General features: G+C 67.9%; 3 protein-coding genes across 11 annotated transcripts in view; 2 read left to right on the top strand and 1 right to left on the bottom strand.

Moving 5' to 3' along the window:
- Nucleotides 1-2446: 2446 nt before the first annotated feature.
- On the top strand, nt 2447-12003 carry PYGL (glycogen phosphorylase L). The gene is made up of 20 exons (XM_026118367.2): nt 2447-2907; nt 3935-4036; nt 4408-4486; nt 4611-4714; nt 5048-5179; nt 5298-5409; nt 5484-5566; nt 5972-6115; nt 6180-6272; nt 6921-7067; nt 7761-7924; nt 8135-8249; nt 8544-8645; nt 8719-8866; nt 8978-9036; nt 9334-9475; nt 10285-10492; nt 10580-10714; nt 11297-11363; nt 11521-12003. The coding sequence occupies exons 1-20, from the start codon at nt 2665-2667 to the stop codon at nt 11779-11781; spliced, it is 2640 nt and encodes an 879-aa protein (XP_025974152.2). The 5' UTR covers nt 2447-2664; the 3' UTR covers nt 11782-12003.
- Nucleotides 12004-12605: 602 nt separating this feature from the next.
- On the bottom strand, nt 12606-16360 carry ABHD12B (abhydrolase domain containing 12B). Its single transcript, XM_064511828.1, has 13 exons — nt 16178-16360; nt 15149-15276; nt 14947-15049; nt 14739-14858; nt 14609-14639; nt 14011-14056; nt 13792-13921; nt 13651-13691; nt 13486-13565; nt 13218-13300; nt 13050-13128; nt 12842-12966; nt 12606-12738 (listed from the first exon to the last, which is right to left on the bottom strand). The coding sequence occupies exons 1-13, from the start codon at nt 16297-16299 to the stop codon at nt 12717-12719; spliced, it is 1110 nt and encodes a 369-aa protein (XP_064367898.1). The 5' UTR covers nt 16300-16360; the 3' UTR covers nt 12606-12716.
- A 2163-nt stretch (nt 16361-18523) lies between these two features.
- Nucleotides 18524-21023, top strand: part of NIN (ninein) — a 50700-nt gene continuing 48200 nt past the window's right edge. For all 9 annotated transcript variants that reach the window (XR_010389261.1, XM_064511826.1, XM_064511822.1 and 6 more), the window contains exons 1-2: nt 18524-18679; nt 19986-20189. Coding sequence is in view for 8 of the 9 variants with exons in the window: in XM_064511826.1 (XP_064367896.1) it covers nt 20007-20189 (183 nt within the window). In the remaining variant the exon portion in view is untranslated. The remainder of the gene's footprint in view (nt 18680-19985; nt 20190-21023) is intronic.

Raw genomic sequence — 21023 nt, 5'->3', positions numbered from 1 at the left:
GCCCGGCGGCGTCTCCAAGCCTCTCTGCGCCTCCTCGCTTTCGGCGCTCGCCGCTAACGAGAGCACGATGCACGAGTCGCCGCTGGTGAACGCGATCGCAAAGACGAGGGGTGATTGCCCCTTTTTTGGGGCATGCCGCTGGGTTTAAAGCCCAGCAGCCGATCAGCTCACGCTGTTTTCCTACGCCAGAAACCCCGAAACGGAGGCGGGCGCGCGGCATCGCTTGGACCGGTGCCGAGGGGGGCTGGAGACGGGGCCCTTCCTAATGCAGCGGCAAATGTGGTTCCCTCGGGGCCTGCGAAGGGCTCGTCCTTAGATCGATACTAATGTTAATGTCCACTTTAAGTTTTTTAAGAGTGCCCCAAGAGAGGGGCTTAAAATGCAAGCCTCTGAGCTCATTACGGGATTGAGTCCAGGGCTAAAGAAAACTGCTGCTGCGGGAAGCGGTTGCATTAATTGCATTAATGGCTCAGGCCGATGCTCGTCCTTTCCGGGGGGGGGGGACGTGCCCAGGACTCTGGGCATTCGGGAAATTGCGTCCTGCACCCCAGCAAGCCGCACACCGGGGGGAAAAGCCCTCCTGCAGCTTTCCCACAGCTCCTGCGAGCGCGGGAGGTCGGGTCCACGGGGCGCTCAGGACCTCCCTCCACGCGCTCAGCACCCGCCGGGGGGGTTGTTTCATCCTGCACCATCGAGTCCCCTTGCGCACAGCCGTTGCGGAGGAAACCGCCGCTTGCAACAGGCAGCTTTAACCAGCCAGTTTCCATCGGCCGCTTCCTCCGGCGCGCGGCGAGGCCGGCGGCAGCCTCCGCGCTGCACCTTAGCGCGGCGTCGGGTTTAACACGCTGCTGCGAGCCGAAGGACACGCTGTCCTTGACGTGGAAACGCCCCGTCCAGGCAGCGGGCCGCCCTCCGGTCGGGAGTTAGCGCTTGCTGGGGAGGAGAGGACACCTAAGCTCCCCACCGGACAATAATCCTTTAATTTGTTGGGCGAGAAATTAGAGCGGCCGGCCACGTGCCGCCTTTTCCGTGTCGGACGCGGGCAGTTCCCCCGCTGCTCCCCGGGAGCGCCCGGTCTGGGCCAGCTCGGCGGCCGGAGGGGAACCGGCCCCTGCTCCGAACTCTCGCCTGCCCGGCGCCGGCCCTGCACGTTGGCAGCGGCTCCGCTGGGAATTAGCAGCGCTCCCGCCCTGCGGCACGGCCCTGCCCGGACACGGGGCTTCGAAGCATCCCCCGTGGGGCTGCCGCCAGCCCCGCTCCGCGCAGCGACCAGGGTTTCGCCACCGCGCCACGGCACGGCACGGCACGGCCGCCCGGGAGGGCCACGGCCTGCTTCTCCTGCTCGGCTGTCGCTGCGCGGTTGCGCTCTGCAGAAGCGGCAGGGAAAGCGCGCGGGCCGGGAAGGGCTGTGCAGACATCGCCGCAGGGACGGGGTGTTGCGTTATTTACGACGCGCGTGTGTTCTTGCCCTCCGGAGAAGACGGAGGCAGGCGAGATGCCAAAGTGGGGCGGGCGAGCAAAACCGGGAGCCCTCCGCTGGGGTCGAGGCTTCGAAGTGCGGGGAGCCCAGGAGAGACCTGCTGCAAGAAGAGCGAGGAGGAGAGGGGCAGCGCTGCAGGGCGAGGGCGCGGGGGGCGGGTTGGAGCATCTCCAGCGCCGGGAGGAGCCGCGCTGTCCCGCTGCTCGGGCAGGCAGGGAAGCGCCCGGGCCCGGGCCTCGAACCCGCGTCCCCAGGGCCGCCGCCCCGCCCGGCGCAGCGCGGCCCGGGCCCGCAGCGGCCGCGCCCCGGGCACCGCTGGGGGTGGCGCGGCCCGACGGGGCGGAGCGGAGCGGAGCGGCGCGGCGCGGCTCAGCGCGGCGCGGAGGTTGCGCGTCCGGGCGGCACCGGAGCGGAGCCGCTGCAAAGGTGCGCGGGGCCCCGGCGTGTTCCCCCCCCACGCCCGCCTTGCGCGTCCCCGGGTCACCCCCCCCTTGCGCGTCCCCGGGATCACCCCCCCCTTTGCACACCCCCGGGATCCCCCCCCCTTTGCACACCCCCGGGATTTCCCCCCCCCCTTGCACATCGCCCTTGCGCGCCCCCGGGGTACCCCCCCCCCCGGAATCCTCCCCCCTTGCACCCCCCCCTTGCACTTCCCTGCGAGTCTCCCCGGGGCACCTCCCCCTTGCACGTCCCCGGGTCCCCCCCCCTTGCACCTCCCCCTTGCACGTCCCCGGGTCCCCCCCCCCTTGCACTTCCCCCTTGCACCTCCCCCTTGCACCTCCCCAGGGCCCCCCCCAGCACATCCCCCTTGCACCTCCCCGGGTCCCCCCTCCTTGCACATCGCCTTGCACCTCCCCGGGGGGGGGGGGGGGGGGCTGCACTGCCCCGGGCGCTCCCGTCGCCTGTCCCCTGCTGCTGCCTCCTGCCCCCCCCCCCGCAGGCGCTGGCCCGTCCCCTCGTCCCTGTCCCCTCCCCGAGCCGCAGCCCCGGAAAGGCTGGTCCGGCGCTGGCCGGGGAGGCGCCAGCCCGGGGCGGAGGCGGAAAGCGCAGGGGCTGCCCGTGTCCCCGTGTCGCCGCACTGTCCCTCTGTCCCCGTCCTGCCATCCCCGCCTGACGCACCGTCCCATCCCGCCGCCCCGCGCAGCTCGTCCGCTGTCCCGTCCCGTCCCCGTCCCGCCGGCGAGATGGCGAGGCCGCTGTCGGACCAGGAGAAGAGGAAGCAGATCAGCATCCGCGGCATCGTGGGCGTGGAGAACGTGGCCGAGCTCAAGAAGGGCTTCAACCGCCACCTCCACTTCACCCTGGTCAAGGACCGCAACGTGGCCACCCCCCGCGACTACTACTTCGCCCTGGCGCACACGGTGCGCGACCACCTCGTGGGCCGCTGGATCCGCACCCAGCAGTACTACTACGAGAAGGACCCCAAGGTGGGCCGGGGCGCGGGGCGCGAGGGGGGCCCCCAGCCCCAGGCAGGACCGCGGGGCGCCGCCGGCCCCCCGGGCATCTCTGCAGCGCCGCGCGGTTCATACCCAACGCGGGGCTGCGGCCGGGAGCCGATTAAGCCGTAATCCCCTCCTGGCGCCCGCGAGGCCCGTCCCGACTCCCGCGTGCAGCTCGCCCGCCCGGCTTGCACATGGGGGGGACGCCGGAGACCCCTTTCCAGGCACCGAGCGCGGGGGGTCCCGGTCCCCCTGTCATGGGGGGGGGCCGTGTCCTGTGCCGATGCTTCCTGCAGCGCAGCTGGCCGATCCGCCTTCCTCCGGCCTCAATCTGGCCTTAAACCCCCCGGTGCTGATGCACCGGGATTGCTGCTCCTGGATGGTCATGCGTGCTCCCGGATAGTTGTGCACACTCCCGGATGGTCATGCACGCTCCCGGATAGTTGTGCACGGTCCTGGATAGTTGTGCACACTCCCGGATGGTCATGCACGCTCCCGGATAGTTGTGCACGGTCCTGGAGGGTCGTGCACGCTCCCGGATAGTTGTGCACGCTCCTGGATGGTTATGCACGCTCCTGGAGGGTCGTTCATGCTCCCGGATGGTTGTGCATGGTCCTGGAGGGTCGTGCACACTCCCGGATAGTTGTGCACGGTCCTGGATAGTTTTGCACACTCCTGGAGGGTCGTGCACGCTCCCGGATGGTTGTGCACGCTCCCTGCCCAGCCGCATACTCCGTGCAGGCAGACCGTCACCCCGGAGCGATCCCGATCCCGGGAATTTCCGCAGGGCTGTGGGCCCCCCGCCGCCTGTTTGCTTGGCTCCCCGGTCGGCTTTTGCCTTAGCCTCAGTCAGCGGCTCCTCTTTCAAAGTTTCACCCCGCGTGGCCGCGGTGCCCGGGAGGTGACCGCCCCACCGCTCTCGCCCTGGCGCCCGCCCAAGCCCGGCCGTCGCGGGAGCAGCCGCGGGGCTTTGCGGGGGCCGGGGGGGGCTCACGGCACCGCTCTCCCCCCGCAGCGGATCTACTACCTCTCCCTGGAGTTTTACATGGGGCGGACGCTGCAGAACACCATGATCAACCTGGGCCTGCAGAACGCCTGCGACGAGGCCATCTACCAGGTGAGCGCCGCGGCCGGAGCGGGAGTCGGAGCCGGAGCGGATCGGCTCCGGCGCCGGCGGGTTGCCGGGACCTCGCCGCGCTCGCTGGCCTCTTTGCAAGACCAGCGCCGAGCACGGACGTGCCGGCTGTACGCACGACGTTGCACAACGCCCGTCAAACAAACGGGTCCAAAGGCAGCGCGGGTTCTGTCTGGTGTATTTTTTTAACCTGTGAACCTTGCAAAGAGGGCGGCAGCAAGGCTGGGTGCGTTCGGGGAGGCAGGGGGCCCGGGGGTGCCGCCGGGCCGGGTGCCATGGGCACGGGGCGCCCCGGGGCGCCGAGCCGGCGCTTGGGAGGCCTCCAGCCACCGCCTTCCCCTGCGCGCCTTTAGCTCGGGCTGGACATCGAAGAGCTGGAGGAGATCGAGGAGGACGCGGGACTCGGCAATGGCGGTCTCGGGAGGCTCGCGGGTGAGTGACCCCCCCCCTCCCCAAAAGCTCTGGTGCCCGGGGCGGTGGGACCAGCCCTGGTGGCCCCTTTGCCCCTCGCTCCCGGGGCGGCCGGGCTCAGCGCTCCGCTCGGTCGCCCTCGCAGCCTGCTTCCTCGACTCCATGGCCACGCTGGGGCTGGCGGCCTACGGCTACGGCATCCGCTACGAGTACGGCATCTTCAACCAGAAGATCCGGGACGGGTGGCAGGTAGGGACCGGGCTGCTGCCTCCCACCGCCTTAAACCGAGATGCGGTCAGGCCATAAGGATGCTCTCCCTGCTCTTGGCTCTGGCTCTCCTGGTGCCGGAGCTGGTGCTGTGGTCCTTGAGGATGCTTTGAGGTTCTCCTGAACCTGTCACCTCCTGGTGCAAGCGCTTTGGGTGGCTCCCCGGGGCCGAGGGCTCGTCCCCTGCCCCGGTTGGCGTGGGGCGCGCGGTGCCTGGGTGCAGCAGGTTGCTCGCCCGAAGCGGCGTGGAGGGGGTCGCGGCACGCTGTGCTCCTCAGCAAGGAGCTCTGAGCCGTCGAGGTGCACCTTGCCCAGGTGGAAGAGGCCGACGACTGGCTGCGGCACGGCAACCCCTGGGAGAAGGCGCGTCCCGAGTACATGCTGCCCGTGCACTTCTACGGCAGAGTGGAGCACGGCCCCGCCGGCGCCAAGTGGGTCGACACGCAGGTAGGGGCCGGGTCACCCCGCGCCGCGCGGGGACGCACCGAAATGCAGCTTCTCCCGCGCAACCCGCGCCGGCGAGCGTGGGAAAGCCGCGGCCCCCGCTGCCCTGCCTGCGTCGTAGGTGGTGCTGGCTCTGCCCTACGACACCCCCGTGCCCGGCTACATGAACAACACCGTCAACACCATGCGGCTGTGGTCGGCGCGGGCGCCCAACGACTTCAACCTCCGCGACTGTGAGTGGCGGCGGGCGCGAGCGGGGCCGGGGACGGCGGGGGCCGCGCTGACCCGTCCCGCTCCTCTTCCTCAGTCAACGTCGGCGACTACATCCAGGCCGTGCTGGACAGGAACCTGGCGGAGAACATATCGCGCGTCCTCTACCCCAACGACAACGTGAGTCGCCCCGTTCCCGGCGCGGGCAGTCCCCTCTCCCAGGCTGCCGGAGCCGATGGGTGGTGGAGAAGCCTCCTCTGATCTCCAGGAGGAAGCGTTTTAATGGTCTCCTACCGCAGAAATGGTCCCTCAAGTCCCCAAAAGGAAAATCAGGGCCAACTGCAGCCGAGTCGAGCGTTTGGCCGTGCAGCTCTGGTGACAAGTTGGGTCTTTGTGGCTTGTCGATGGCAGAGCAGCATGTTCACGTTTTGTGTTAAACGGACGGTGGCTTTATTTTCATCTCAGCATTAACTCCTAGGCGTTACAGCCCATCCAACTTAGAACTTAGCATCCCATTTCCCATGGCATCTTCTCCTGTGGCCACAATTCCCCAAGCAGGATGCTCAACCCGCTTCTCGCTTGCAGTTCTTCGAGGGCAAGGAGCTGCGGCTGAAGCAGGAGTACTTCGTGGTGGCTGCCACCCTCCAGGACATCATACGCCGCTTCAAAGCCTCCAAATTCGGGAGCACGGAGAGCGTCCGGACCGTCTTCGATTCCTTCCCCGAGCAGGTACGAGCCGCCCCGCGAGCAGCCGCGCAGCCCGGGCTTCGGCGCTCACCCGCGCTCTCTGCAGGTCGCCATCCAGCTCAACGACACGCACCCCGCCATGGCCATCCCGGAGCTCATGAGGATTTTCGTGGATATCGAAAAGCTGCCTTGGAGCAAGGTTTGGAAGAGACGCCTGGCTTTCGGGTTAACTCCGCGGGGCGGTCTGCAAGGGTGCCGGGTCTGGCCCTGCTGCTTGGTGTCCATGCAGGTGCTTGCAGCGTTGGCACCGCGCACGCACCCATCCCCAATGCCAGCTCTGCTTGTGCAATGGGTGCTGCACCCTCCTGCCCGCCCGTTCGGCCCGTCCCCTCGTCCAGTCCTGCGCGCTACCCCTTCCCCAGCCGCCTGAGCGCGGCAGGGCTTCAGCGGAGGCCCCGGGGCAGCACAGAAGCCCTGCTGCCGTTGGCAGCGTTGGCGTGGAAGCAGCCCGGATGCCCCGAGCTTCTGGGTGGCTGAAGAGCAGCACCCACGGGCAAGGCGCAGCTTCCTCCCGTAAGCAGAGCAGGAGCTGGGGAACCAGTTTTGTAGCTGCGCATGGCCCGTAGAGTGATTTGGAGCAGCTGAGGTTGGGTTTAACAGGTATCGACTTGGGCAGACACCTCCCTTTAGGGAAAGACATGAGTCACCCCGCGCAGCCGCCCTGCCAGAGCCGCGCTGGGAGTTGCTGCTTTCGGAGGAGCTGGCAGGGCTTGGCCCAAGATGCTGCCCGTGGCCTCCAGCACGGTCTCTCCCCATGCCGCTGACCGCCCGCTCCCCCAAATGGCAGGCCTGGGACATCACCAAGCAGACGTTCGCCTACACGAATCACACGGTGCTCCCCGAAGCCCTGGAGCGCTGGCCCGTGGACCTGATGGAGAAGCTGCTCCCCAGGCACCTGCAGATCATCTACGAGATCAACCAGAGGCACCTGGACGTAAGCGCCCTGGCGCTGCGCGGGGGCCCGCTCCGGGAGGGTATCGGGACGGCGTGCGTTGCCCGAGGGTTAGCGTGATGGACGGACCGGACCACGGCTGGTCCGTGGCTGGATGGTGCTGGTGGCCGTCTGGGGTTTGGTGTGCAGGGAGCAGGCAAGGCGGTGGGAAGTCCTCCTTGCCGACGCGTTCCCATCCCGCAGCTAGTGGTTGTTTCAAAGGACTTGACCCGTTGCCGTTCTCCAGGGGCTTTCCTGGGGATGCAGCCCCTTGGGAAAGCTAACAGCACCGTAGGCGGAAAATTTCTGTCCCTGCTGGGAGACAGGAGCAGCTCTGGGGACGGAGGGGCACAGCCGTCCTGTGGCATCTTCCATCTTGGGGTGGGATGGATCACTCTGCGATTCCCCACTTGACCTGCACCTGGAGCAATCATCCCTGTCCTACCAACCATCCTTGTCCATGGGATGGCAGGGAAAAGGCAGGGCAAGTCCTGCCGCTCCAGAGCCCACGTCCCCGTCTTTCGGCCCCGCGCGCTAGCAGAGCGGTCCTTCACTCGCCTCCGGGGCTGGGCCCAGCTCTCCGGGCCCTCGCTCCGAGCTGGGATCAGGTGTCGGGCTGTGCCCCCAGCGTCGCTAGCGAACAGCCGGATCTTGGCCCCGGCGATGCTGACCGCCTGGCTTGTCCGGCACCCCCAGCACATCGCGGCCCTCTTCCCCCACGACGTCGAGCGGCTGCGGAAGATGTCCCTCATAGAGGAAGGAGGCACCAAGAGGATCAACATGGCCCACCTCTGCATCGTCGGCTCCCATGCCGTCAACGGCGTGGCCAAGATCCACTCCGAAATAGTCAAGACTCAAGTGTGAGCCGGGGACGGGGGAGGCCGTGGGGTGGGAGGAGGCGATGGTGTGAGGTCCCCTGCGCCGGGCCAGGGCTGGAGACCTGAGCGGGAAGGGGCCGTGCTTTGAGCTGGGGACTGACCTCGCGTTCCCTCGTCTTGGAGGAACGCATTTTAGTGGTTTCTGGCCCCGTGGGCACAGCGGCGTAAAGCAATCACCGTTTGCACTCTCAGGTTCAAGGACTTTGCTGAGCTGGAGCCGGAGAAGTTTCAGAACAAGACCAACGGCATCACCCCGCGGCGCTGGCTGCTGCTCTGCAACCCGGGGCTGGCGGAGCTCATCGCGGAGGTACCAGCCCCAGGGTGGCATGGGGCCAGCGGGGTGGCTCGGGGGGGTCCGAGGGCCGCGTTCGTGGAGGAGCTGACTCTGAAAAGGGAGCCCATGCCTTGCCGTGTTGTTTTGATGTGAGCATTTAAGTCTCTTAAATGGTCAAACTCTGTTCACGCCTCCTCCGAGTCCTTTGCTGCCACCTCCAAGTTGCTGACGTAGAGGATGCCGGCTGCGGCGGACCGGAGCAGCGTCCCGGGTGAGCGCGGTGGCCCAGGTCCCCACGCTCAGCGCCTGCCCGGGCTCTTCTTGCAGAAAATCGGGGAGGACTACGTGAAAGACCTGAGTCAGCTCACCAAGCTGCACAAGTTTGTGAACGACGACATCTTCATCCGGGAGGTCTCCAAAGTGAAGCAGGTGAGGGGCGTGGGGGGGTGTGGGGGGCACCGGCCGAGCATCATGGGTCCTAACGCACCGCCTCCCTCGCCAGGAGAACAAGGTGAAGTTCGCGCTGTTCCTCGAGAAGGAGTACAAGGTGAAGATCAACCCTTCCTCCATGTTCGACGTGCACGTCAAGCGGATCCACGAGTACAAGCGGCAGCTGATGAACTGCCTGCACATCATCACCATGTACAACCGTAAGCCGCCGCCGTATTCCCGGAGGGGACGGGGTGCCCCGGGGGTGCACAAGCCCCCGCTGGAGCTGTAATTAAGACAGCGGGTGACACCAGCGCTTCTGCCTTCCCCAGGCATCCGGAAGGACCCTACAAAGCTCTTTGTGCCCAGGACAGTCATCATCGGAGGCAAAGTAAGTCGGATGGGGAGTCCAGGCTCTTTGGACGAAGCCCGTGGAGATGTCCTAAGGGAGATGTCCTCCTGGGGACGTGTGCCTTAAGCCCACCTGGGAAACGCTGGGGCAGCACTTGGTGGCTTCAACCCAAGCAAGACCCAGTTGCCTGGAGCTGTGCAAGCCCCGAAAGGCTTCGTGCTGGCAGGGGGATGTGCCGGGCGGAAGGTGCAACGTGTGGATTGGACGGGCAGCGGGAGCAGGACCAGGCCGGACACATGGGAGCAAGGGGGTCCTCAGGGAAAGCTTTTCTCCTAGGCTGCCCCGGGCTATCACATGGCTAAGATGATCATCAAGCTCATTAACGCTGTGGCGCACATGGTGAACAACGACCCCGTGGTGGGAAGCAAGCTGAAGGTCATTTTCTTGGAGAACTACAGAGTCTCGCTGGCAGAGAAAGGTAGCGTGCCCGGGGTGGTGGCTGGGGAGAAGGCGTCCGCCCCACGGCTGCTCCCCGGCGTGGCCTGGGGCACCGTCATTATAAGGCAGCAGGTCTAATTTCGTCCAACGCAGCTCTCAGCATTGGGTTTGGGGCTGTTTGTGCAAATTTTGCTCCTCACGAGTATATACCAAGCAGCGGGGGAGCAAATGCCTCGCTCGGAATAGCTGGAGCTATGAATATGCTCTGCTTTAACTTGGACCACCAAGCTGGCGTTTGCACTTGGCTTTTTCCACCTTGTTTAAAACCAAACCAAGGCTCCTGCATGGGTTGTTGCCCCAGAGCTGCTTTAACGTCATCGGATGTGTTGAGGAAGCTAAAACCTCTCGTGCTAGCTGGGGGGTCACTTCTCCCTGGGCAGAGAGGCAGAGGTGGATCAGAAGGTAGACCTGAAATAACAGAAACATCCTAAAGCCGATCGTGTTTCAGACGGAGAGGAGCGATCTCTTTTCAGAGACCTCCAAGCAGAGCCCAGTCTGCCCCAATATGCAATTTATTTCATTTATGCTTCAACCAGGAGCCTCACGCTCAGCTCACGCAAGCGGAGATGGAGGGGCTGCAGATGCCACCTCCCTCCTGCGTCTCCCCAGGGCAGCGCGTAGGCGGGACAGCCCCTCGCACCTAGCAGGAGTTGCAGGACGCCCGGCTAAATCAAAAAAAAATCTTCAAATTCACCTTTTCTGGACTGAGGCTGTGGCCAGGCCGCTCCCGACGCCGCTGCGATCCAGCGCCGGTAACCGCAGACCCCTCTCCGTGTGTTTTCTCGGCAGTGATTCCAGCCACGGACCTGTCCGAGCAGATTTCCACGGCGGGCACCGAAGCGTCGGGTACGGGCAACATGAAGTTCATGCTCAACGGGGCGCTCACCATCGGCACCATGGACGGGGCCAACGTGGAAATGGCCGAGGAGGCCGGAGAGGAGAACTTGTTCATCTTCGGCATGCGGGTGGAGGACGTCGCGGAGCTGGACCGCAAGGGGTGAGGGATGGGGACGCGGGCGCTGCCCGGCCGGGCCACCGCGGGGCTCGCCGGGGCACGGAGGTCCGACGGTGTCCTTGCCCCCAGGTACAACGCCCAGGAGTACTACGACAAGCTCCCTGAGCTCAAGCAGGCCATCGACCAGATCAAGAGCGGCTTCTTCTCGCCCAAGGAGCCCGAGCTCTTCAAAGATGTGGTGGACATGCTGTTCCACCACGACCGGTGAGGCTCAGCCCTGCACAGCAGCAGCTCCCTCCAGTCCCACGACAGGTCACCCCATTGCGTTCCCAGCCCCTGGGAGCCAAAGCCACCGCCAACCCCAGCCAACCCCCAGCCAGGGCAAGCGATCGCTTGTCTAATAGGATCCCATTTTCTCATCCCGGTGTTGTGCACGTGGAAGAGCAATTTACGCTCCGCTAGCACCAGCAGCTCCCTGCGTGTGGTCCTTTAGGCACTTGCTGCATTTACAGCTAGGGAACGTCAAGGCTGAGCTGCACAGCCGTTCCCGGTACCTGCTTTGGGGTTTCGCAAGGGTTTTTTGGGGTTTTCGCTTTTGGGTTTTTTGTGGCTGGAGCGTTAAGCAGCCGCCGGCTCTGGGCGTTGGATCTGGAAGCGTTTTCATGGCGCATTCCCTGGAGCAGGACCGTTCTGCCTTCGGGGCTTGACGCGTTCCCACCAGGGAAAGCCTGGCCCAGCCCTGGGCACCCAACCCGGCGTCTCCGTCTGGCAGATGCCAAAGCAGGCGCCGCGCGGCCGCCCGCGTATTTCTGCTGCCCCTCACCTGCCCTTGCTTTGCTGCGACAGGTTCAAAGTTTTTGCAGACTACGAGGCTTACGTCAAATGCCAGGAGAAAGTCAGCGAGCTCTACATGGTGAGTGCGGGACGGGACGGGATGGGACTTACGGGGCGTGGGGGCCGGAGCCGCCTCTTTCGGCAAGGCTACGACCATCTCGGGCTCGGTGGTGGCCCCGGCAGCCTCTGCCACGGGCCACCCCGCTGATGGGCACCGCGGCGCTGCCGCTCCGCAGAACGCCAAGGAGTGGACCAGGATGGTCATCAGGAACATCGCCGCCTCGGGCAAGTTCTCCAGCGACAGGACCATCAAGGAGTACGCCCGGGACATCTGGGGCATGGAGCCATCGGACCTGAAGATCCCGCCGCCCAACGTGCCCCGCGACAGCGCCGAGGACAAGACCGCCAACGGCACCGTGGAGAAGGCCACCGTGGAGAAGGCCACCATGGAGAAGGCCACCGCGGAGAAGGTCGGCACGGAGAAGGCCACCGCGTAGCTCCCAGCGCCGCCGTAAGCTGGCGCGAGCGGGGGGACGCAGCTGCCCGCGCTGCCACTTTTCTTTGCTGTTTAGCCTGTTTTGTCGCTGCCGGCTTCTCTAAGGACGGGGCGGGCGGGGGGGGGGATTTTTTACGACCCGCACGGGGTGCAGAAAGCGAAACCGTTGCAACCTGTCGCTTGCGGCGGGTGCTAAAAATAAAAGTGCCAATTGGGAGTCGCAGGGGCCAGCCTCGCCGTGCTCTTCTACCAGAGCCTAAAGCCAGGGACGGGGCTCGTTTACGCAGGGCGCTAACGAGGGAGGCGGGCCTGCGGGGCCTGTCTCGCCGAGAGCCGGGGTGACGCGGCTGCCAAGCCACCGGGTCCCCCGTGCGTGGGGCAGAAACGGGCTTGAGTGCAGCTCTTGCTGGTCCCAAGGCATCGTCTGAGCAGGGTGGGAGGTTAAGGGCAGGCAGGTCCCTGTGCAATCATCCCGGGGCACCACGGACACGTGCAATCACCTCCGTGCAGCATTGGCACGTGCAACCACCGCCACGCGCCATCAGCATGTGCAATCAGCTCCGTGCACCATCGGCATGTGCAATCATCCCATTGCACCATCGGCATTTGCAATCCACCCCTCCCCATCCACCATCACCTCTGAGATGGTGCTGCTTAATCTGAAACGACCCTTAGGCTGGGCCTGGCACCAGCTGGCCTGCAAAAACCCGTGCAGCTCGTGCCATACCCTGCTCCCCGCCACCGCTCGTGCGGGAGCGATACCGGGCTCGCGGCAGCGTGGGCAGCCCCGGGTGGGAGTAACCACAGCATCCTCGAGGCAGCGGGTGGGTTAGAAAGGTTCTCAGTAGTTTTTATTATGTAGGGATGGAAGCGCAGTGCATCATGAGGTCTCGGTGTGCGTCCGGGGCCGGTCGCGCGTGCGCCGTACCGCCGGCATCACTTGATGTTCAAGAAGTCTCTGCAACAAGACACAATAAACTGTCACCGTTCGCCGCCTGCGTTCTGCGCCGGGGACGGGGACGGGGGCTCGGCGGGACGGGGGGGCCCCGAGCAGCGCTCACCTCACGAGGGCGGGCAGCTCCGGGTTGGAGGAGATGTGGTCGTGGCCCAGGCCCAGCTCCTCGGGGAAGGTGATGAGCTTCACCTTGGCCTTGTCGGCGTAGGCGGCGTGCGCGGCCTCGAAGACCTGCCGGGGGACAGCGGCCCGGTCAGCGGGGCGGGAAAACCGGGGGAAAACCCCCCCAAAAAGCCGCCGGGGGCGGCACCGACCTTGCGGCCCAGCTGCGGCGGCAGCACGGCGTCGTCCTCGGCGTGCAGGATGAGGAGCGGGCAGGACAGCACCTTCACGCTGCGGGCGGCAGGCAGGGCGCTGGCCACCGCGGGACCCGCCGCCCCGCTGCCACCCCCCCGGCCGCCCCCGCGCCCGCCGGCACTCACTTCTCCTCGCTGCGGAAGAACACGTCGCCCAGCGCTAGCGAATCCAGGATGAGGTACTCGAAGCCCGGGAAGCAGCGGTAGATCTGCGGCAGACGGGCGCGGGGAAGCTGGCGGCCGCCCCGGGGCAACCCAGCGCATCGCAAGCACAGGAACCCTCCTCCTCCTCCTCCTCCTCCTCCCACGCAAGCTCCGGTGGCCGGAGCCCCCGCGTCCCCCCGCTTCGACCCCGACGGCGGGGGTCCCCGCGCGCCCGGCGGTGCCACCTCACCCTGGTGATGGGGACGTGGGCGGCCGCCTCGCGGATGCTGGTGTAGGGCGACTCCAGGACCACGGCGTCAACCTGGACCCCTGGGAGCGGAGCGGCGGCGGGGGCACGGCCTCAGCCGGGGATGGGGGCCACCGTCCCTGCCACCGTCCGGGAAGGGGACCTTACCTCTGTCTTCCTGCAGCTTTCTGGCAGCGTTCGTTGCTATCCTGCAAAAAAAAAAGGTGGTGGTGGGCGCTGGGCTGGCTCGGTGGACACCGGCCAACATGTGCCATCGCGTGGCCGCATCCAGCGGCGCGCCGCACCGACCCCGTCCCCAAGGAGTGTCCCCAGAAGATGACATGGCTGTCGCCGCTCCGCGCCTTCACCCAGTCGTAGAGGGCCAGGACGTCGGTGGTGAAGCCGCTCTCGGAGGGGTGGCCGCTGGAGTCCCCGTAGCCTGCGGGCGACGGCGACGGGTCAGCGCCGAGCCAGCGGGGTGGCCGCCCCGGGCGGCTCGCTCGGCCCGAGGACGGGGGGGACCTTTACCTCGGTAGTCGAGGGCCAGGACGTGGAAGTTGGCAGCACCCATGCGCTGGTGGAGGAATTGCACAACGTGATGCCAAGGTGCACGGTGCAACGCCGAGGTGCACAACGCGATGCCAAGGTGCACAACGCGATGCCAAGGTGCATGGTGCAACGCCGAGGTGCACAACGCGGTGCCGAGGTGCACAACGCGATGCCAAGGTGCATGGTGCAACGCCGAGGTGCACAACGTGGTGCCAAGGTGCACAACGCGATGCCAAGGTGCATGGTGCAACGCCGAGGTGCACAACGTGATGCCAAGGTGCATGGTGCAACGCCGAGGTGCACAACGCGGTGCCAAGGTGCACAACGCGATGCCAAGGTGCATGGTGCAACGCCGAGGTGCACAACACGATGCCAAGGTGCATGGTGCAACGCCGAGGTGCACAACGCGGTGCCGAGGTGCACAATGTGATGCCAAGGTGCATGGTGCAACACCGAGGTGCACAACACGATGCCAAGGTGCATGGTGCAACGCCGAGGTGCACAACGCGGTGCCGAGGTGCACAGCGTGGTGCAAGCCCCCAGCATGGACAAGCTCGGCCGTGGTGGGACCACTCACCTTCATGAACTGCACGCGGTGACTCGCCGCCCTGCGCGAGAGGGTTTTGCAACGGGGTGAGAGCAGCCGTCGCGCCGGGGGGCTGCCGAGCCGTCCCCTCCCGCGGCATCGCCACCGCCGCGGCCCTCACCTGGTGCCGCCGTTGCCGTGCAGGTAGATGATGACGGGATGCGGGTCGGCGAGCGCCGTCTCGTACCAGCCGCGGTCCTTGCCCCACGCCTCGGCGGCCCGGCTGCCCGGCACCGTGTGCCTGCGGGGGACAGCGCGTCCGGGGGAGTCCGGGGCGGCGATCGCGGCGCGGAAACGCAGCTTTTCGGCCCCGCCGCCCCGCTACGCACCAGATGCCGACGGTGACGCCGGGCTCGGTGGCCAGGTACAGGCTGACCGTGTTGTTGAGCAGCAGCTCGGGCCGCTGCAGGTCCACGAAGTAGGGGAAGGCCACTGCGGGATGGGGGGGGAACGCGGCCGTCAGCGGGGCCCCGGCGCTCCCAGGGCTCTGCCCCGCCGCCCGCCCGCCCGGCCGCGGCCCCGCGCACTCACGGAAGTTGAGGAAGACGACCTTGGTGAGGAGCACGGGGAAGAGGCGGAGGAGGAAGGGCACGGCCGCGTAGAGCAGCAGCAGGTCCAGCAGCAGCGTGCGCAGCCGGCGTGGCCAGGCCGGCCGGCCCCTGCCAGGCGGAAGCGACCCGTCGCACCCACGGCGCCCCGTTAATTAGTGGGTGCCGCTCGGCATCCGCCCACGGCCAGTGCTTACGCCCGGCCTTGCACAACGCCCGCCGCGCCCGCGCCGGGGCGGACGGGCAAGGCCACCGCCCGGGGGACATTGGCCTCGGGGGCTGGCACGGGCGCCTGGCCGCCACAGGGTGATGGGGGACATGGCATGGGGGCATGGACATGGCATGGGGACATGGACACGGTGGGGTGGCATGGTCATGGTAGGGACACAGCTGTGCTAGAGGAGCATGGGGACATGGCATGGGGACATGGACACGGTGGGGTGGCATGGTCGTGGTAGGGACACAGCCATGGCAGAGGGATATGGGGACATGGCATGGGGACATGGACATGGTGGGGAGGCATGGTCATGGTAGGGTGGCACGGGGACATGGACATGGCACAGGGACATGGCCATGGTGGGGTGGCATGGTCATGGTAGGGACATAGCCATGGCAGGGGGCCATGGGGACATGGCACAGGGACACAGCCATGGCGAGGCGGCATGGTCGTGGTAGGGTGGCATGGGGACATGGCCATGGCTTGGGGACATGGCCATGGTGGGCTGGCATGGTCGTGCTATGGACATAGCCATGGCAGGGGGGCAGGGGGACATGGCACGGGGACATGGCCATGGTGTGGGGTCATGGCCATGGTGTGGGGACACGGGGACGTAGCCGTGGCAGGGTGACACGGCCGTGGCAGGGGGTCATGGCCCGGCCAGGTGACATGGCCACGGCAAAGGGGACATGGGGACAGGCCCCCGGCAGGGGATCACGGCCCGGGCAAGGTCGTACGGCCCCGGCGGGGGGACACGGCCCCGGGGCCCCGGGCTCATGCGAGGCAGGTACTCACCGCTCCGGCGGGGCCGCGCCGGCCTTGGCCGCCTCCGCCTCCGCCTCCGCCTCCGCCTCCGCCGCCCGCCCGTCGCCGCCCGCCGGGGCCGCCGCGCCGCTCCGCTCGCCGCGTCGCCGCATCGCGTTCGCGTCCGCGCCGCCGCCGCCGCCGCCGAGCCACGGCCCCTCCCGCCCCGCCGCCGCTGGCCACGCCCCCGACGCCGGGACACGCCCCCGCCCGCCCCCGACGCCGCTGGACACGCCCCCTCCCGCCGCCGCGCCGCCGGCCGCGGCCCCGCCGCCGAGCCACGCCCCCTCCCGCCCCGCCGCCGCTGGCCACGCCCCTTCCCGCCCCTGACGCCGCGACGTCGGCCGCGCCCCCGACGCTAAGCCCCGTCCCCTCCCGCCCATGACGCCGCACCGCCGGCCCCGCCCCCTCCGGCGAGCCCCGCCCCTACCAACCGCCTCTCCCTCTCTGGCCACGCCCCCTCTCTCCAGGCCACGCCCCCTCTCGCGCCCGCTCTCCCCCGCCCTCAGACCACGCCCCCAAGCCGCGCTCCGTGCCGCGAGGCCACGCCCCCCAGCCCGGCCGGGCACTCTCCCCGCGTCGCACTCACCCATGCGGCCCCGCCCCCGCCCCGCGAGGCCCCGCCCACTTCCCTCAGGCCCCGCCCCTTCGGCCCGCCCACGTGGCACCGCCCGGTCCCCCCCCCCCGGCGGCGCGGGCGAGACGAGCCGCTGCGAGTCCCCGGAGGCCCCGCCGCCCCCCCGGCCCTGCTTCCCCCCCGCTCCGCAGCCCCGCCCCCCCCGCCGCCGTTCTGCGCAAAAACAAATCTGAAAAAAAAAAGAAAAAAGCGCAAAGTTGGGGTTTGCGGCGCTGCCGGCTCCTCCGTGCGCGGCCGGGAGCCTCGCCCCGCCCCCCCCGGCGGCAGCAGGAGGAGGAGGAGGAGGAGGAGGAGGAGGAGGAAGGGGGGGGGGAGGAAGGCCGCCTCGCCGCAAGACAAAGCGGCAGATGGCCGCGGCGGCGGCACAATGCGGGCGCGGAGGAGAGGGAGGAAGGGGGCAACCCCCCCCCCCCCCCGGCGAGTGTCAGAGCAGCAGAAAGCCGCGGAGAAAGACGGCAAATGGGGAAAAACAAAGCCACGTCGCTGCCCCGGCACAAAGCCGGCTCGGGGACATCTGTGCGGCACGGCCGCCCCCGCTCCCCGCTCCCCGCTCCAGCCCCCGCCGGTGACGGCTCGGGGCCCGGCCCGGCCCCGTGGGAGCACCCAGGGCTGCCCGGCTGCACCAGCGGCCTCGGCACGCGGTGCCACATGGCCCGGGAGGGCCTGGTGCTGGATGCGGGCACGGCATCCGCCTGGGAACGCCGTCCTGGGCTGTGGGCAGGCCCAGAGCCGCCCTCGCAGGGGACGAGCAGACCCAAAAATGCCATCCCAGGGGACGAGCAGACCCAAAAATGCCATCCCAGGGGACGAGCAGGCCCAAAACCACCATCCCAAGGCATGAGCAGGCCCAGAGGTGCCACCCTTGGGGACAAGCAGACCCAGAAACACCCTCCCAGGAGATGAGCAGACCCCAAAAAGCCATCCCAGAGGATGAGCAGGCCCAAAACCGCCCTCCCAGGGGACGAGCAGACCCAAAAACGCCCTCCAAGGTGACGAGCAGGCCCAGAGGTGCCACCCTTGGGGACAAGCAAACCCAGAAACACCCTCCCGGAGGACAAGCAGACCCAGAAACACCATCCCAGGGGATGGGCAGACCCAAAAACGCCCTCCCAGGGTACAAACAGACCCAGAGGTGCCACCCTTGGGGACAAGCAGGTGCAGAAACACCCTCCCAGGGGACGAGCAGACCCAGAGGTGACACTTTTGGGGACAAGCAAACCCAGAAACACCCTCCCAGGGGACAAGCAGGCCCAGAAACACCCGCCCAGGGCACGAGCAGACCCAGAGGTGACACCTCTGGGGACAAGCAGACCCAGAAACACCCCCCCCCCCGGGGACAAGCAGGCCCAGAAACACCCTCCCAGGGCACGAGCAGGCCCAGAGGTGCCACCCTCGGGGACGAGCAGCCCAGGACCCCGCGCCCCGGGGGGACGGGCAGCCCCAGCTCCCGGCGAGCTCAGCTCAGCCCAGCCCAGCTCAACTCAGCTCAGCTCAGCTCAGCTCAGCTCAGCTCAGCCCCGCCCATCCCCGGGGCAGTTTCCAGGCGGATCCGCGCACCGAAGCCGCCCGGGGTGCAGGACGGGGGGCGGCCCCCGGGGGGGGAGGGGGGGGAGGCAGCGGCGGCAGCGGCGCACAAAGGCCGGCGGCCGCCCCCGCCCCGCGCCCGCCCCCGCCGCCGCCCCGCGCCCGGGGCCGCCCCCGCCGCCGCCCAATAAACGCCGCCGCATTTGAACCGGGCGCCTCCCCCGCGAGCCGCGCCCGGCCGCGGCCCTCCGCACCGGGAGGCTCCGCTCCGCACCGGGAGGCTCCGCTCCGCATCACTCCGCGCCCGGGAGCCGCGCCGAGCCCCGCGCCCGGTGAGCGCCGCGCCCGGGATGGGGAGGGGGGGGGACCGGCGGGGCCGCGCCGTCCCGTCCCGTGCGGGGCCGGGCGCAGCGCCGAGCACCGCGGGGAGGGAAAGGGGAGGGAAACGGGGGCGCCCCGGGGTACCGGGCCCGCGGGAGGCAGCGCCGGTCCCGGCGGCCGCGGCCCCTCCTCCGCGGGCGGTCCCGGAGCGCAGCCCGCCCCTTCCCGGCGGCGGCCCCGGGGGCGGCGGGGGCCGGATGCCCCCGGGGATGGAGGAGCCGGTGCGTTAGCGAGGGGCGATGCCGGGGCGGCGGCGCCGTTTCTGCTGGGTCACGGCGCGGGCGAGCGGTGCCGCCAGCCGGGGCTGCGGCCTGGGGCCGCTGTTGCTGCGGGGCAAAGAAGGGTAATTTCCCCTTAAGCCTCTGCTATTGCAGTTAAATTTAGGTCAGAATTTAGCTGCTACGGGCCTGCGCCCGGCGTGCCGCCGTCGGGCCCCGCGGAGGGGAGGGGAGGGGAGGGTCTCGGCGTCGTGGACTGAGGGCTCGGCTTCCCCAGCAGCGTCCTGGGGAGAACAGGGAGCCGGGACTGAAATAAAGCGGGTTGATGACCCCGGCTCGTTCTCCTAAGCCCGTTTTCCCCGGAGATGCTAGCGCGGTGCCGGCCGGAGGGGAGCTGCGGGCTGGGCTTAGCTGGGCCCTTGTGCACCCACCGGCTCCGGGGCCGCTGCAGCCCTGCTGAGTGATTTGGGCAGGAGCAGGCGCCGGGGTCACCTTGCAGAGCGGCATGGGGCCGTGGCGGGTGCCCACGGGGCTGCCGCCGGCGTTGACCGCACGTAGCAAACCGGCACCGAGGCCGCGGCCATCGGCGGTGGCGTCGTGTCCCCTGCGCACAAAGGCCGCTTTGTGGCTGCGTCGCCGGGGCCGCGGGGGAGCAGGGCCAGCGAGAGGATGCCGGAGCCTCGGCCCTGCGGCGCTGTCTCGCTGCAAACAGGAAACTTCGCTCCCTGCTTCCAGAAATACCTGCGACTGGGGATTCGGTCAATAGCTCCCGGCTGGATAAAAGCCCGGTGTTGGGATGCTGGGGGGGTGCGTGCATGCACGGTGCCTCTGCACGGCCCGACCTGTTTGGGGGGGGGCCTTGCTGCCCTCCCCGTGGAGCTCGGCCCCGTTTGCTCCGTGCTGCTGCGGAGCATCAGCTGCAGGGTTGTTTTCCTCCTCGCTGGCGCGGCCGGAGCCCCGGGGACCGGCGGGGCTCGGGGGAGCGCTTCTCCCGGCTGCGGGCGGGCGCCCCGCGCTCACCGGCCGCCTCTCCCCGCAGGCGAGCGTGGCAGGCTATGGGATGGATGAAGCGGAGCAGGACCAGTATGAAGTCCGCCTCAAGGAGCTCTTCGACAGCTTCGACGGCACGGGCACGGGCTCGCTGGGGCAGGAGGAGCTCACCGACCTCTGCCACGTGCTGCACCTGGAGGAGGTGGCCCCGGCGCTGCAGCAGACCCTGCTCCAGGGCAACCTGCTAGGCAGGGTAAGGTGGGGGCCGTGGGGGCTTGGGGGGCTCGGGGCGGTGGAGAGGCTGAAGGCCCATCTGGTGCCTCATCGCTGATGCTCTGGGGTTGCGAGACTTGTGGCTCCTCTGGTCCCTAGGAAAGAAATAGAAAAAGCCAAGCTGTTTCTTTCAGGAAACCCCTCTCCAAGCCCGTGTCCAGCCCCAGGTGCCTGGATTGGGATGATGTTTAAAGACCCCTAGTTAAAACAGTGGGAATGATGTGTACCTTAATGTGCTTGTACTTGGACTCGGCTGTGCTGTCAGCAGCTGCTGGGCTTTATCCCTGCTACCCGCTGTCCGCATGCAGCTGCGGTTGCTTTAAGTCCCTTGGCGATGCCTTTCTGTAGACCCATCTCTTGGGTTTCCTCCCACCCTTCACCTCAAACCCTCCATGGAGCAGACGTTAGCAGCCCCCGAGGATCTGCCCTTGTTCCTGGGCATCTCGGTTAGCGTTTCCTGCAAGTGGAAGTGCTTGCTTTCACTTTTGCTATTGCTTAAGCAATAGGAAAAGGTGATTTCCCCCCACACACCCTCTTGGTTTCTCTGCTGGGGTGGCAAAGCCACCGTGTAAGGGATCCCGCAGCAGCGCTCATCGCCCCAGGGCAGAGCAATGCAACCTTGCATCTCCATCGCATCTGACCGCAGCTGGGGCTGGCTTTGATCTGCGGTCACCTTCCTCCCTTTGCAGCGAGCCCCGGGAGTCCTTGCGCTGCTGGGCCGTCTCGCGTTACATCATTCCCATCGACCGAAACCGGAGCACCTCCGGCGAGCCGCCCTCTCCAAAGCCGCCCCTGCAGCGCGATAACGGCCCGC

Source organism: Dromaius novaehollandiae, chromosome 5 (assembly GCF_036370855.1).
Source record: "Dromaius novaehollandiae isolate bDroNov1 chromosome 5, bDroNov1.hap1, whole genome shotgun sequence".
Classification (NCBI taxonomy): Eukaryota; Metazoa; Chordata; class Aves; order Casuariiformes; family Dromaiidae; genus Dromaius; species Dromaius novaehollandiae.
Note: the sequence above shows the minus strand (reverse complement) of the source record. Positions and strands in the feature narration are given on the sequence as shown.

Coding starts and splice junctions, on each gene's coding strand:
- PYGL (XM_026118367.2), top strand. CDS start 2,665: ATGGCGAGGCCGCTGTCGGACCAGGAGAAGAGGAAGCAGATCAGCATC. Junction 5,180..5,297: donor CCAAGTGGGTCGACACGCAG/GTAGGGGCCGGG, acceptor CCTGCGTCGTAG/GTGGTGCTGGCTCTGCCCTA. Junction 8,250..8,543: donor TGGCGGAGCTCATCGCGGAG/GTACCAGCCCCA, acceptor CTCTTCTTGCAG/AAAATCGGGGAGGACTACGT.
- ABHD12B (XM_064511828.1), bottom strand. CDS start 16,299: ATGCGGCGACGCGGCGAGCGGAGCGGCGCGGCGGCCCCGGCGGGCGGC. Junction 15,050..15,148: donor GGTCGTCTTCCTCAACTTCC/GTGAGTGCGCGG, acceptor CCCATCCCGCAG/TGGCCTTCCCCTACTTCGTG. Junction 13,922..14,010: donor CCTGGCCCTCGACTACCGAG/GTAAAGGTCCCC, acceptor CGTCGCCCGCAG/GCTACGGGGACTCCAGCGGC.